This window comes from Chroicocephalus ridibundus, chromosome 18, assembly GCF_963924245.1.
Source record: "Chroicocephalus ridibundus chromosome 18, bChrRid1.1, whole genome shotgun sequence".
Classification (NCBI taxonomy): Eukaryota; Metazoa; Chordata; class Aves; order Charadriiformes; family Laridae; genus Chroicocephalus; species Chroicocephalus ridibundus.
The window spans coordinates 2,322,753-2,336,151 of record NC_086301.1 but is presented as its reverse complement, the minus strand read 5'-3'; the positions used below and the strand labels follow the sequence as shown (position 1 = coordinate 2,336,151).

The 13,399-nt window shown below is 49.5% G+C and overlaps 2 protein-coding genes across 3 annotated transcripts in view; both read left to right on the top strand.

Annotated features, from left to right (window-relative positions):
* The first annotated feature begins 3,045 nt into the window (after positions 1-3,045).
* On the top strand, positions 3,046-11,556 carry C18H11orf52 (chromosome 18 C11orf52 homolog). 2 transcript variants are annotated; one of them, XM_063355480.1, is made up of 4 exons: positions 3,258-3,408; positions 7,460-7,500; positions 8,291-8,337; positions 8,703-11,556. In XM_063355480.1, exons 1-4 carry the CDS (start codon positions 3,377-3,379, stop codon positions 8,937-8,939), a joined length of 357 nt encoding a protein of 118 aa, XP_063211550.1. In that variant the 5' UTR covers positions 3,258-3,376; the 3' UTR covers positions 8,940-11,556. The 2 variants fall into 2 exon arrangements, with proteins under 2 accessions (XP_063211549.1, XP_063211550.1); XM_063355479.1 differs by lacking the exon at positions 7,460-7,500 and having other exon boundaries at positions 3,046-3,408.
* A 339-nt stretch (positions 11,557-11,895) lies between these two features.
* DIXDC1 (DIX domain containing 1) overlaps positions 11,896-13,399 on the top strand; it is a 42,010-nt gene continuing 40,506 nt past the window's right edge. The window contains exons 1-2 of the mRNA XM_063355462.1: positions 11,896-11,953; positions 13,072-13,192. Of these exons, the coding sequence (XP_063211532.1) occupies positions 13,136-13,192 (57 nt within the window). The 5' untranslated portion in view covers positions 11,896-11,953; positions 13,072-13,135. The remainder of the gene's footprint in view (positions 11,954-13,071; positions 13,193-13,399) is intronic.

The window sequence follows — 13,399 nt, the reverse complement described above, 5'->3', positions numbered from 1 at the left end:
AGTGCAGCCCTCCCACAGAGGAGAGAGGAGGTTCCAAGGTCCCTGTGGACAGAGTTTCTCCCTCTCCCTGCTGGGAGGCAGAGGCTTCTGCACTCTGCCTCCATGAATACATAGGGCCAGAAATGCCCTGCTCAGGACTCTATCCCATGCAGCATACCTCCTTGGTTGCTGAAACACCGGTATAAGGCTGCTCTTTCATCCTTGCCAGGCAACGTGGTATCCAGACCAGAGTGAATCACTGTGCAGCTATTTTCTACTTCTCAGGGTCCCTGCCAGCAATGAGTATCAGAGTCAAATTAAGAGCAGCCCTGCTTGCCAGCCTCATGAGCGCAAACAGGAGGATGACTAAGCCTCCATCTCCCCCGGTGCAGATCAGATACCCACACTCACAGTCTGTATTGCTGAGGGATGCCCTTACTCATGAAGTAGGACCAGGTAAGCTGCTGCCAGTAAGTATTTCAGACACTGACAAAATAAAAATCACCTTTACAACAGGCTTCATCTAAGTTATTAATAATAATTCCAAAGATAATCCTGGACTAGTGGCTTTCAATCATCTGAAGCAGCTGCTTGTAAAGGCAGGAACAGCCCAGTCCTTAGCTGCTCCTCTGTGTACAAGCCTCTTTCTGCTCCTCAGTGCACACTGCATCAGCCTCGTGCACTGCACCAGGTACGTACCACGTCCCATTCACAGCAGCACCCACCCGAGTTCCAGGAGGACTGAGTTCTTGAGCCCATATCCCTGTGATGAGGGCAGAGACCTCTATCTGTGTGTGGGGTCAGGCGTGGCCTTAATTTCCTTAGTGCCCTGCCATTAAAGGATTCCTCAAACTCACAGCCATTTCAGAGCAGCATCTATAAAATGCTTTTCTTTGTTTCTGATCTGGCATCTTCCGTGCTGGTAAGAAGGATTGATGGTCCCCTTGCTCACTGCAGGCCTCCCGTCACTAGGATAAACATCTTAACTGGACTGGCGATAGGGAGGATGGCCAACATATGACCTGCAAGCTGGGGAAAGGATGCCTGGCTGAAGGAGTGCACGTACACACACAATGCAGACATGGCACACGCTAGCGCATGAAATGCCATCTGGCCCTGCTCTGACTCTACAACACAAGGGTTGTGGGTTGCTGAACCACTGAGGGCTGAAAACAGCATGTGGCCAGGGCTGGGACTGCACCAGGAGTGGATTCTAAGACAAAAGAGCCCAAAACACTTCAGAGCTCTCTCTCCTTCATTTTTTATACCCAATGCCAACTTGTTGTGTGCCTGTACCACATCTATCACAGTGTGGTCCCAATCCCTTGGTGTCTGAGGTACCTTGACACTATTGCAATAGAAATACACAGCGTTAGTAGTCATTACACAGTTCTGTTCTCCCTCTGGCTTTTATTAGCCCTGTCTTTGCTCTCCAACGAGTTCATTCTCTATTGCTGGGCACTAGCAGGTTCTTCCTGTGCAAGTTGCACAGCCTGTTACCCAGATGATGTCCCTGAGTGCATGAAGACAGCTGCCCTGATCAGTGATGCAGTGAGAGGGGCTGCCACTGCCTGGTGTCAGACACTGGGCTCTTCCTCTGCACCCCAGCAGACTTTGCACAAAATAGCCTGATCGGTTTGCTGAGCAGGAGCACTGGAAGCTGTGCTCTTTTTCATCCCTGCAGACACAGACCAAGGAGGGAATGCAGAGTGGCAGCCAAATGCTCTTCAGCTCTGCCAATGTTTTTGATGCCTTTCTGTTTCTCTGGTGGAGCTCAAACCAGCAGCTCCAGTATTTGTGAAAGGGGCTAATAGGAACAGGCTCCCAGCCTTTTTTTTTTCTCTTGTTCACAAAGCAGCAAATCCCAAGTTATCCCAGAAATCAAAACAGACACTGGCTCACTAAATCAACAGTGTCTGTGGCAAACCCAGAGACACACAGTCTGCAACTTCCCAAGCAGGGCCAGACTCCTGAGACCACCCGGTCTTTGCAGGACCCAGAGTACGTTGTCCTGTTGGGACCAGGACTAAATCCTATCTGCCTGCATAAATCCAATCCTAAATTCTCCCCAGAGTGCTGTGGCGCAGGCTGAACTATGCAATTTCTCCAGTCACATGCTGAGGAGCAGTTTCAGAGCAAGACTCAGGCTCTGCAGGTCACAGTGCAGCTCATCCAGGGTTCAGCTAAGAGAGCAGCTGTGCCCCGTGGTCCTTCCAAAGGAGAACTCTTCTACTCCTGCCACTTCTGGACAGCTACAAGCTTTGCTCTGCACTCGGGCAGATGATAAATGATGCTGCAAGCCTGGCTGAGAGTGTGGGTACAGCTGGAGTAGGGGATTAGGGCTGGTTCTTGAGATAGCCCACCAAAAGGGTGAATTAATACTTACCCACTTGTCAGTACATCCCAGGAGTCATTCAGGCCTGCACAGAACTGGAGCTGACTGCCAAATCAAAGCTGTGGAGCACAGTTTCTGCTTGAGGACTACATTAACATGGTATCTTTCAGTATTGGGTATCAGCTCTCTTAGAGCTGCCAGAGACCAGCTACCTGTCATTCAGTCCAGAAATGACCAGCCACAGTCTGAAGGGCTCTCAACAGGAGTAGAGAGGTAAACTGCACATTAATGTTCCTATTTGACATGCTGAGGGATAAGCCTAAGAGCTGTATTGCAGGTCCTTAATGATGCAAGATCCCTCATGGGTTTCTGTGTCTTTCTCAAAAGCACAAACTAGGTAGCTTTAAAAAAAATGTATTCCCAGTAATGTCCCTGAGGTTGCATACACCTTTCTGCCTGCAGCAGAAGCAGCAGCACTAGAGCTCAGCTGGGAGTAGACCTGCAAGCCTGCTCTCACTTTCGTTGGGGCATCACCTCCCTCCCAAGAAGATATGTTCTTTTCCAGATGATACCCGCCCATGCCACACATTTGTCTGACATACTGCTTGAGATGCAGTGATGAACAGCAGGAACAGCACTGAGAGCTCCCACTCTGGGCTTTCTCCTTTTGTTCAGGAACATTTGAAGTCCCTCCTCCATCCTCTTTTGCATCACTGCTGGTATCAGCAGGACGGCGCTGGTGGGAGAGAGGGATGGTGGAGGGACATCCACTGTTCAAAACAGAATTTTAGCCCCAGGGCTGAGGCCTGGAGGCACGCTGCCACCTTGCCCTCTCCTCCCTGGGTAGCAAGAGGTGAGGGCAGGCCCCGGGGGTGCGGAGATCCCAGGGCAAGCCCTCCGGTAGATGGCACACACGGGCCTAGCACAGCGTCGCTGCAGCGATGGAGAGAAATCTGACACTGCCAGACACTCCCTTGGAATAGCCAGGGGCCGAGCAGGAACCAGGAAATACAAGCTCTCCCTGTCCAGAAAACACTTCTGCTTCATGGAGGAGGGAGCGACATGGGCAATCTCTGCAGCTGCGGGCGACCACGGTGAGTATGGCATCACCAGGTATGGGGATGGCGGACAAAGCTGCAGGCAGCCCAAGTGGAAGTTTAGGTGGACGTGGCAAGCTTTGCTCCCTTGTGCTGGGTTTGCCAGGGCTCCCGGCTGGTTCTCAGCCCTGCACCTTGCCACAGCACACAGGAACAGAGAGCAGGGGCGTGGGGTCACTGCTGTGCCGGGACAGGGACAGGGACAGGGACAGGGACAGGGACAGGGACGGGAGGCTGGGGCAGCCCCTGATTGACAAAGGCAGGATCAAGGGAGGTGAAGGAGCTTTGTTGCTCACATCTCTCAGTCCAGACGGGCTGTGGCACCTCCCGGCACCGGCAGCTTGGGTTCCCGCAGCCATGCCAGCAGCTGAGAATAGCTCAGTTCTAGGAAGGATCTAGTTAAAATCCCTGTCCTTGCCCCAGTGGTCTCTGGCCAGGTAGACACCCAGATGTGTCCCTTTGGCATATGCAGGCAGAGGTCCCTGGGGCAGTGCTGGCACTAAGGGCTTGTGGGTCAGCTACCCCATCCTGCGCTGAGCTCCTCCGGCCCCTCTCCCTGCCTGCGTCCGTCTGGGCTTTATTTGCGCTTGGGAAACCTTGGACACTTTTTTGAGATGATGTTGCTCTTTCTCCCTGGGAGGGAGGATGACAATTTAATCCCTCCTGGTTTACGTTGTGCCCTGGACCTGCTGCTTATACAGAAAAGGGCACAGTGGAGCATCACTTGGTGCCAAATGGAAATATTTTCAACTCTGAGCATGGTACAAGGGGGAGAGTCATGAATATCAGATGAAGCTCCGAGGACACTCTCTCCAACATTGCATTTGTTAAAAGTATGAGGAATTAATCAGTACGTTTTAATAATTACAAGAGGCACAGCATCACCTAGTGGCTGAAACAGGGGAGGACGTTCAGGACACCGAGGTCCTTCCAACCTGAGCCCTCAGTTGGAGGGCAGAGGAGTTTGGGATTTAGGAACAGGAGCTGTAGGTGGGAGGTGGAAGGCTGACTCTTGACATGTCCCTCACCAAAAGTCCCATTTTCCACTTTCTCTGCCCTGTGGCTGAGGGTAAATGAGGTACCCAGGACATCAGCTTCATTACTGCAGCAGACAAAGGCCTGATCAGGGAATGCCTGAGGCACAGGCTGGTTTCCTTGAGCAGGGCTGTGGTTGCCAGGCACACTACTGATGCTGTGTGATGGGGAAAGCTTTGCCACAGCATGGACTGGCAAAGCCAGAGACTCCGGAGTACAAACACTACCATTACAGCATATACTCTGGTGGCACTTTCATGTCCAGACAGTGCCAGGCCATGCACAAACACTTCTACCTCCAAAAGGAAGTATAAACCAGAATCTGAAGGTCACTCATCTATGTAGGGCCAGGCAAGAGACCAGCTTTCTGCTCTCCTTGGGGAGCAACATGGTGTCAGGCTGGCTCCTCTGGAGCAACATCAAATTCTGCTCCCCCAAGGCTACTGGACCAGGACTTCTGTGTCCCACTTGATTTTTTCCCAGAGTCTGCATGGAAAGTAAGAAGCTGGGATGATATTTCTGCTGTGCTGTCACTACTACCTTCTGGCAGATTCCTGCAGCAGAGGGCAAAGCTCTGGCCAAAGCTTTTGATCCCAACCACCCTTGTGGGACTCAAGTGCTAACATCTGCCTTACAGACTGTGCAGTGAGAAAGCAGAGCTCTCTCCCCTGGAGTGTAATTCCCTGTACTGCACATGGAAACACATGGGTGAAGAAGGGCCTCAGGCTCCCAGGCTGTCCCTGTGCTGCATGGGCTATTCAAACAGGCTTGAACAAGGAGAGAGGAAGGCAAATGGGAATGCGCTGTTGGTAACATGGGCTTGAGAGATAACTACAGAGGGCCCAATCAAGAGCAGACTGGTGCACTGAAGCCCCGCTGCAGAAGTTTGCATGATTTATAGGTTTGCCTTGGTGACAGAGGAAAAAAAAAAGGTATTTAATATTAGTTCAGGTGTTTCAAGGCACCTATAGTGCTTTTATTTCTGTATATTTTCTCAGCACCACAGCTGTGTCAGCAAAGAGCTGGGCTTCCTAAATAAAGCTGAGACTTACAAAAGGGTTCAGAGGAGGTAGGCACCCACCTTCTCCTGGACAGGAGATCCTTGACATGTTTGCTACTGAAGCATGGGCCCTAAAGGAGACAGAGCAAAGAGCATGAGACTGAGGAGGTTCCTGAAGGCTTTAAAGAAAAGCCGTTACAGCAAATTTATTCACAGAAGAAAGTTACTGATGAAGGAAAGTGTGCCCTCAGGTCTGGGTACCTCTGAAAGTATGGCCCTGTGGAGGGCAGGCCCCAGGTATTCTCACCAGTTGCTTTAGTACTTGGGGCCTCCAGTGTGCATGGACAGCAAAAAATGCCAAAATTCAGGACCCACTGTGAAGGAGGGTTGTATAGGGCAGAAATCATGCTGGCATTGACATGGGGAAAAGGGAAGAAGCAATATAGCAGCAGGGACATGTATGCTGTCATGTAGAATACAATGTGCTTCTGGCAGGCTGTGAGTTAGTTACAACATGCTTGACCTGGTTTTGAGAAGAGGGGAGAGGTTTGCACTGCTCTTGTTTTCCTTGCCACATCCGTCCTAATTACTGCAGATCTGAGGCTGGGAAATGCTGTCTCCTGTGTGGCTGTCATTAGCCTGCAGACAGCCTCAGAATACCTCCAGCCTACACACTGGCTGCTATTGCTCTCTCTACAAAGGAAGGCAATGAAAACAAGCAAGAGCAGCTTGGAAAACTGATACTGCAACCTACCTACCAGGAAAGAGTATAGAGACCCTGCTGATTTTGCTTCAAGTGGTGCTATTTTAATTGCATTGCACAATGTGCCTGAATGCTGTAAAAAAGCAAAGTGCCCTAGCACACAAGCTTTGGCAAGGAGGGCCCTGGAGACCCTGCAAGCTCATACAGACAGTGGAGGAGGGAGCCGCAAGAGCCAAGTGTGAACGACCACAAGACAAAGCAATGCTGCCTTCAGCTATTTCCCTGACTCCTGCGGGCAGCCCCCCAGATTTTGTCCATGAAGGACTGGAGGGCCGTTGCCTCTGCGGGGCAGGACACAGCAGAGACGTGTGAAGCAGTGTTGGGTCCTTTTTCACAGGCACACGGCCATCCTGCCTTCCCCAAAGCTGCCCTTGACTTCCCAGGTCTAGCAAGTCTGGTTAATCATTACTGATTATTTTGAAGGTCTCCAAGTTCTTTGCCTGCATTCATGCTTTTTTTATTTTGCCATTAGAGTGCCAAAGGCATTACTACACACACTGTCCTGCTCACCCCCCTACTGAAACTGCCTTTAAAAGCCAGCAAAGGCAGAGCTCTGCCTCAGGCACTGCATTGTTCCCACCTGTGGCAAGACTCTCTGGCAAATGCACATTCTGTGGGATATATAATGTTTTTTGGGAATCATCTGGTAACTCCATAGCCCCATTAAAAGCGCTAGCTGCCCACTTTCAGCTGCTGCCTGTGTTGCAACAGAAACACAGACTCGTGTGAGACCCTCAGCTGCACATTGTGTTGGTTCACAGCTACCACCAGATGGACATGCGTATGGAGAAGGAGCCGTACAAGGGCTGGCACCTGCTCTCCTTCATCCCTCTGAGCATGATGCAATGATAACATTTCCTTTGTGCATCTGGCCCAGAATGTGACAGGTCTCTGCTCTGCCTGCTCTCCCCTGCCAGCACCAGCCTACAGGAGCTCAGCTCCTGCCTCTGTTCTTACAGCTGGAATGAGTTTTGCTCCTGTTCATTCCATGGCTGGAACATAGCTGTATTTGGCATGTCTCCTTCTGGTTACACAGGTACAGCTGAGATTAGGAGGCCAAAGCACAGGGTATGGGGCTATCAGAGCATCTGGCCCTAAGAGAAGGGTTAAGAGAAGCTCTTCTCTGAGGCACCGCTTGAGCCTTTCTCATTTCCCACAGATGTGTTACCCTGGGTTGTTGTATTTGGGTTTGCATGTTATGAGAGCAGAGGCTGGGGCTTTTCAGGGCTGACATCTCTCTCTGATTTCAGGAATTGTCCTTCGCCTTTTAAAAGAAAGAAAGAAAAGCAAGGTAAGGATTTGTGAAAATGCTTTAGAAGACAAGAAGAGGGGAGTGACTGAGCCCCTGGTTAGCTGACATTAGTCACTGCTGACTGTGAATTGGATCCCTGAGGCTGAGGTCCCCTCCCATACTCTTTTGTACCTAATTGTCCTCAAGAGAAGTTTGTTAGAAGCAAGAGGCAAGATTTCTTTAAACCTTAAAGCAAGGGGGGTGACGAGCCATGAGACTTGACAAGGGGGAGGGAAGGGACTTCAGCAATATCTTTAAAATACCAGAGACTCACATCAAAACACGTATGAGTACTCTAAAGTAGCAGAATAGCAGACGCCGCATTAAACTTCTGTAAGTGCTGCAAATATCCGTCTGACATCAGTCCCCCAGAACAAAGTGCATTTCCTAAGTAGCCCAGTTGTGTCCTGTGGCCTTTGGATCATGCTGGGCAAATTATGTTTGCTAGGCAGCAAAGGAAGTAACAAAGTTAAAACTGGATCTGACTTCTCCAAGGGCCTGACAAGGAAGCTCTCTGTGCTGTGTCTGTCCTCCTAGGTTCTGCCAAGAACATTGCGGTCCACAGCTTGTTGTCATCCTCGGAAACCTTATTTTTTCCAAAGAAACAAGCCCAGACTTCTTCTTGGAGGCAGGCTTCAGAGACAGCATTAGGATTGAGGGTGTCAGATGTGGTGGAAATTTGATTTGTGTCCAGTGGGGAGAACCCGTGGGCCAGACACTGCATTTCTGCATTCAAAGGAGGAACAACGAACAGTTGTGTTAACCTGATCCGCTGGTGTTTCTTTTTCAGGAACTAATGTGAGACATGAGAGCCAACAGCATCAGCCTGGCAGGAAGGTAAAAACTTTCCAGAGTTGTTTTCCTAACTGTATATTGAAAAGACAGAGCTGACTGACCACCACTTCCTAGGCTAAATGTGTTGGGAGGGCATGGGGCAGCTTATTCAGAGCCATGAGTCATCTCACCCTGTAGAGGCTTTAATGGTTGGGGGAACAATGTGCATTGCTGTACAGTGATGTGGGCCTATTTTTTCCCCCTAAAGTGCAGTGGAAGCAGTAAGATGAAATGTCTCCCTGAGCCTGAGGTGTGAGAGGGCTGGATGGCACTTGGGGCAGTGGTAAGGGTATCTCTGCCTGGTCTGGGGAAGGCATGTATAGCAGCAGCCCAGGGAGCTGACCTTCCAGAGCTCTTTCTCCCCAAAGGCTCCAACATATGAAGATGTCCCGGAGTTTCCTGTCTACTCCACCGTGAGTAAACCCAAGAGTGTGAAGCAGGATGACAGCATTCATTATGCAGACATCCAAGTGTTCACCAAGGTCCGGGAGCGGTCTGCAGCAGAGGTGAAGAACTTACAAATGCAGAATGCCACAGAGTATGCCACCCTCAACTTCACCCGGCCCAGGCTGAAATATGACAGTAAGAATGGGACTCTGGTATAAAAGGCTTGATGGCCCCCTCCTCCTTCAGGAGCAAAAGGATTTCATAGACTTAGAGATGCTGTAGATGCAAGCTAACCTCATGGACGCATCAAGTTTCCCTAAGAAAGTGCAGAGAGGCTGTATCTTCCACCTGTATTTTTCTTCAGAGGATACAGACATATTTATTCTCACGTGATGAGTAGTTTCCTATCTGATTCTGCTGACAAAAAACACCTCTTCCCCTTGGAAGAGTTGCCTCTGAAGCTGACAACCCATCTCTTCTCAGCACTGTGAGGAGACAGAGCCACTCCTTGGCTGATGAAGGCTAAAACCACAGCTCAGAGCTGCAGTGAGAAAGTTTCTGCTGTGGCACAGGACCAGCTGAGTGCTGCTCTGCAGATGGATTTGGGAACATGGCATGCAGGATTCAATACTGCGACAAGGGAGATGTTGCCACAGGATTTTATGTTAAAGTTAAGAAAATTCTGCAATGTGCAGAATGACGTGCAGATGATCCTGTGAAGAAATGGCATGAAACCTTTAACAGTATCTACTGCAATGTCTTCCTCCAACATCTGCCACTGTAACTGCAGTCATGCACTATGTGCATCCCCTTTTCTCAAAAAGCAGTGTTTTATAACCATGCACAGCACACTAAAACCAAGGCCAGAATTGCAGACTTAACTGAGAGGTACCGAACAATTTCTTTCACTGAAATGCATCCTTACCCCAACACGCACAGAAGTGAGTAGTGAGCTCTTGGCTCTGACTGAAAATGACACAAGGAAAATTCGCAATTTAACTGCGAGGCAGCCATTTAAAAGCCACTGCCAATATTTAGGGCAGTTATCCAGTCCTTAAGAGTACAGCAGCTGTCTGCATGCCTGAGATACTGGGAATGAATCCTGGTCAATTTTAGAGAGGGCTCTGGACTTTTCCTCCATTTTTTCTTACTTCATACTGTCAGCCTTAATTATAAAACCCAGTAATATAGAGCACACACCATGTGGTGTTTTCAGCTAACCCTCCCAGATACATCTTTAAGAATTTGTTTATGTATTTAAAATAGTGTAAGTAATGCAGTATAGCAATCACTCAAAAGGCTTCTGCCACTGGACTGAATTTGGCAGTTGCAGCACTGGCAGTTGAACAGGGCTCCCAGGCAGTATCTTCAGGCACTAAATCAATGCTTGGCACATTGTGTCTGCATAGCTAACTGCAGGTTGTGGGACAACCTGTTTATTGCCAGCATTTAAAAATGGACATGCTGGTACATTTTATAAACATACATAATTCTGCATATTATGGCTCAGCTAAATGTAAAAAGCATGAAGGAGTACCTGCTCATTACAAAAAATAAAGCTGGTGTGGGCAGTGTTTGCAAAGATGCAAGTGTTTTGGGGACCAATCCTACAATTTTTCTACCTTTTTGCCCGTGCTATCCAGCAGACCTCAGCAGGGCTATTGTATGGCTAGAGTACTATTTGCAGGAGAAGGCCCCTTTTTATAATGGATACAGTATATTTTTCTACCTGAAAAGGGTTTTTTTTGCCCATGCTATTCAGCTGACCTCAGTGGGGCTATTGTAAGGTCTGCAGTGGAGGGCCCTTCATTTATAATAGGTACGAGATTATGTTATTGGAAAGGCCGGTTCTTTTGAGTGTCAAGGATTCCTCTATCTGCTCCTCCAAGTTCCTTGCTGTACTCCATGTCCAGCATGAAAACCTGTCTTTTGGACTGAGGAGGATTGAATAGGCACAGGATTTACTTAGAAGAGTGCGTCAGGGAGTCATAGGATACTGTAGCACTCAGTTCTGCTAGTCCAGCTGTCAGACGGGCTGCCAGATCTGGTTCGTGCTGGGCAGCAGTTATATACCTCCTTGCACTGAATCGCTGGTACAAGAACTAGAAAGGTACAGTGGCTTCAGTTCCAGTCAAGCCCTCCGCATCGTAGCAAGAAATTAGATTTTTTAGAAACATTATTAAACATGGACTATAGTTTGGGAGATGAGAGGTTTTCTAGAAGGTGCAGACTCCAATAGGTCATCTTTAAAAACAATTTAAGTGAAACAGCCCATTATTGCAGTGGCATGCACAGCATGTGGTACTGAAATTTTTCTTCACCCAGCAGGAGAGCTGGGGCTGGGGACAGGGAGCTGCACAGACATTAAGGTCAAGCTCCTGTGTGCAGAGGGGTGTAAATTTGCACATCATCAAGTTAAACCAGTTTTGCCGTGGACATAGGTAGGACTGGGTTTGGCTCAGAGGAACTTGCTTTCACTTAGTCACGTCACTTAGTCCTGTTGGTCTGTGGATCAGCCCTTTTGTATTCTGAACAAATGGGAGCTACAGTAAAAACTATCTTTTAATGAATGCCTCAGACCTGGAAAGGTAGTTTATCTCCTATTCCCTAAGGATCTCCAGCTTCCATATATAGCTAGTACTTGGTGTTGTTTCTGTAAATACAGCGTATCTTAGAGATAATCAAATGGTCTGCATAGGAACAGGAGTAGTACCGTAATTTTGCCAGTTTACCAGGCCTTGAATAGAGAAAATGTGAAAGTCACATGTTCTGCAATAAACATTTTTCTAAAGGACTTGTTTTGCACTGAATATTAAAAGCTTCCAACAGCGTGTCTCCTGGCTCACGAGGTTGTTATGTTTAGGTGTGTTACTGTATCATATGTTCCTTGAACATTAAAGATGCAACTTTTAGTTTTAACTGATAAATTCGCACTTTCTGGGGACGCGGCGGCCCGCTGGCTGCACCGGGGCTCCGGGGCCGGCCCAGCCGGGGGTCTCCTCGCTCCCCTCCCGCCCGAAGAGCGGCGCGGCGGGCTCCGGCCGCCGACTCCCCCCGCCCGCTGCCGGGCCCTGAGGCCCGGCTCTTCCGCCCGACTGCGGGCGGGCCCGCTGCGGCCGGGCGGGGCCTGCGCGTGGCCTGCCCCGTCCCGCCTCCGTCCCCATGGCGAGCGGCGACGCGCCGCGGCCGGGCCCGGGCCGGGCCTACACCCTCCCGGCCGCGCCGGGGGCAGGTAGGGCGGCAGGGCGCGGGGCCCCACCCCACCCCACGGGGACCCTGGTTTTCCCTCTGCCAACCCCTCCCCAGGGGCTCCTCAGCCCCCGGGATCCCCGTGCTCCTGGGGATGGCGGCCCATTCCCAGGACCCCAGTCCCCCGCCCCGGGCCCACCATTCCCCGTTCCCGGGACCTCCCTGCTTCTGGGGATCCCCATGCTGCAATCCCCCACGGGCCGACCCCACTTCCAGAGACACCTGGGGCTACACAGCCCCTCCAAGGCCCCACACCTTGTGGTCTCCCTGCTCACTCGCTCTCAGCCCTGCTTTGCAGAATAGGCCCCAAAATACTTCCACCCCAGGCAGATTCAGCAACCCACTTTGGCTCTGCCTCTGTTACCCATCCTGGCCTACCCCGACGTTTGGTCCCTAGAGATGTACCAGGATGAAACAACCAAGATAATAGTGACCATCTGCCTAAGGGTTACACTCCTGCCCACCTTTACGTGATTATTAAAAACAGTGATTCCTACTGTTGTTCAGTCTTTCTCAAGGAATCTTACCATTATCCATGGTAAGCTCTTCCAAACTCCCCCACCTTTCCCTTCACCAGACTTCATTCTAGACTGATAAAGGACGACCAAGCAAAGAAAATATAGATTATAAAATTCCTAAATATAAATGTCAGTATGTGAAAGTTTCCTAAAATTATTCATGAATCTTTGCTGTCTGGGCTGAACGCACTGATTCAAGTAATACTCTGAACGTTTGATGCTGGGGACCAGTACAGCTTTGGCTGATGTGTTTGACTTCTGTCGAATTTGGATTCCCCCTCCACAAATGGGAAGACACAATTAGATCCTATGTGCAGTATAAGCCAATGTAATCAGGAATCTTTTTTACATGTGTTTCAGGGAATTCTGTTCACCATACATACTTTACATGTGGAAGAAAATACAAAAATGTGTAAGTTTCCCTAAGACTGTAGCCCTTAGATATACTTTCTGCAGGCAATGAAAGGAGGTGGCAACTTTCCTCCTTTGTTTTAGTTATTTTCAGACATTTCGACGGTAAGTCTGTTCTCCCTCGAAGAAAATTCTTTCCTTTGTATTTACTACATTTCCTTCTCCCCCTCAGGCATCAAGGGGGAAGGAGTGCTGATGCATTCCCCTTGGCAATGAACTGAGCTGTGGCATCCAGAATGGGAACTCTGATGAACATGGTGCCCCAACACACATCGCAGCCTGCTGCATCCTCTGTGAGTTTCCAGGAGTCCTTTTTGTGTCTGACATTTCCCTTTTATTTCCCCAACCAAAATTTTATTAGCAAGAGCTGAACTGTGGACATTGATCTATCTCTCTTTCTCAAGAGCTGATAAGAGAAACAATCAGAGAATGTTGATAAAGTGCCTTAAAATCCTTGTATGGAAGCCTTGAAGGGAGGCTTATGTGTTGATACTGGTGGT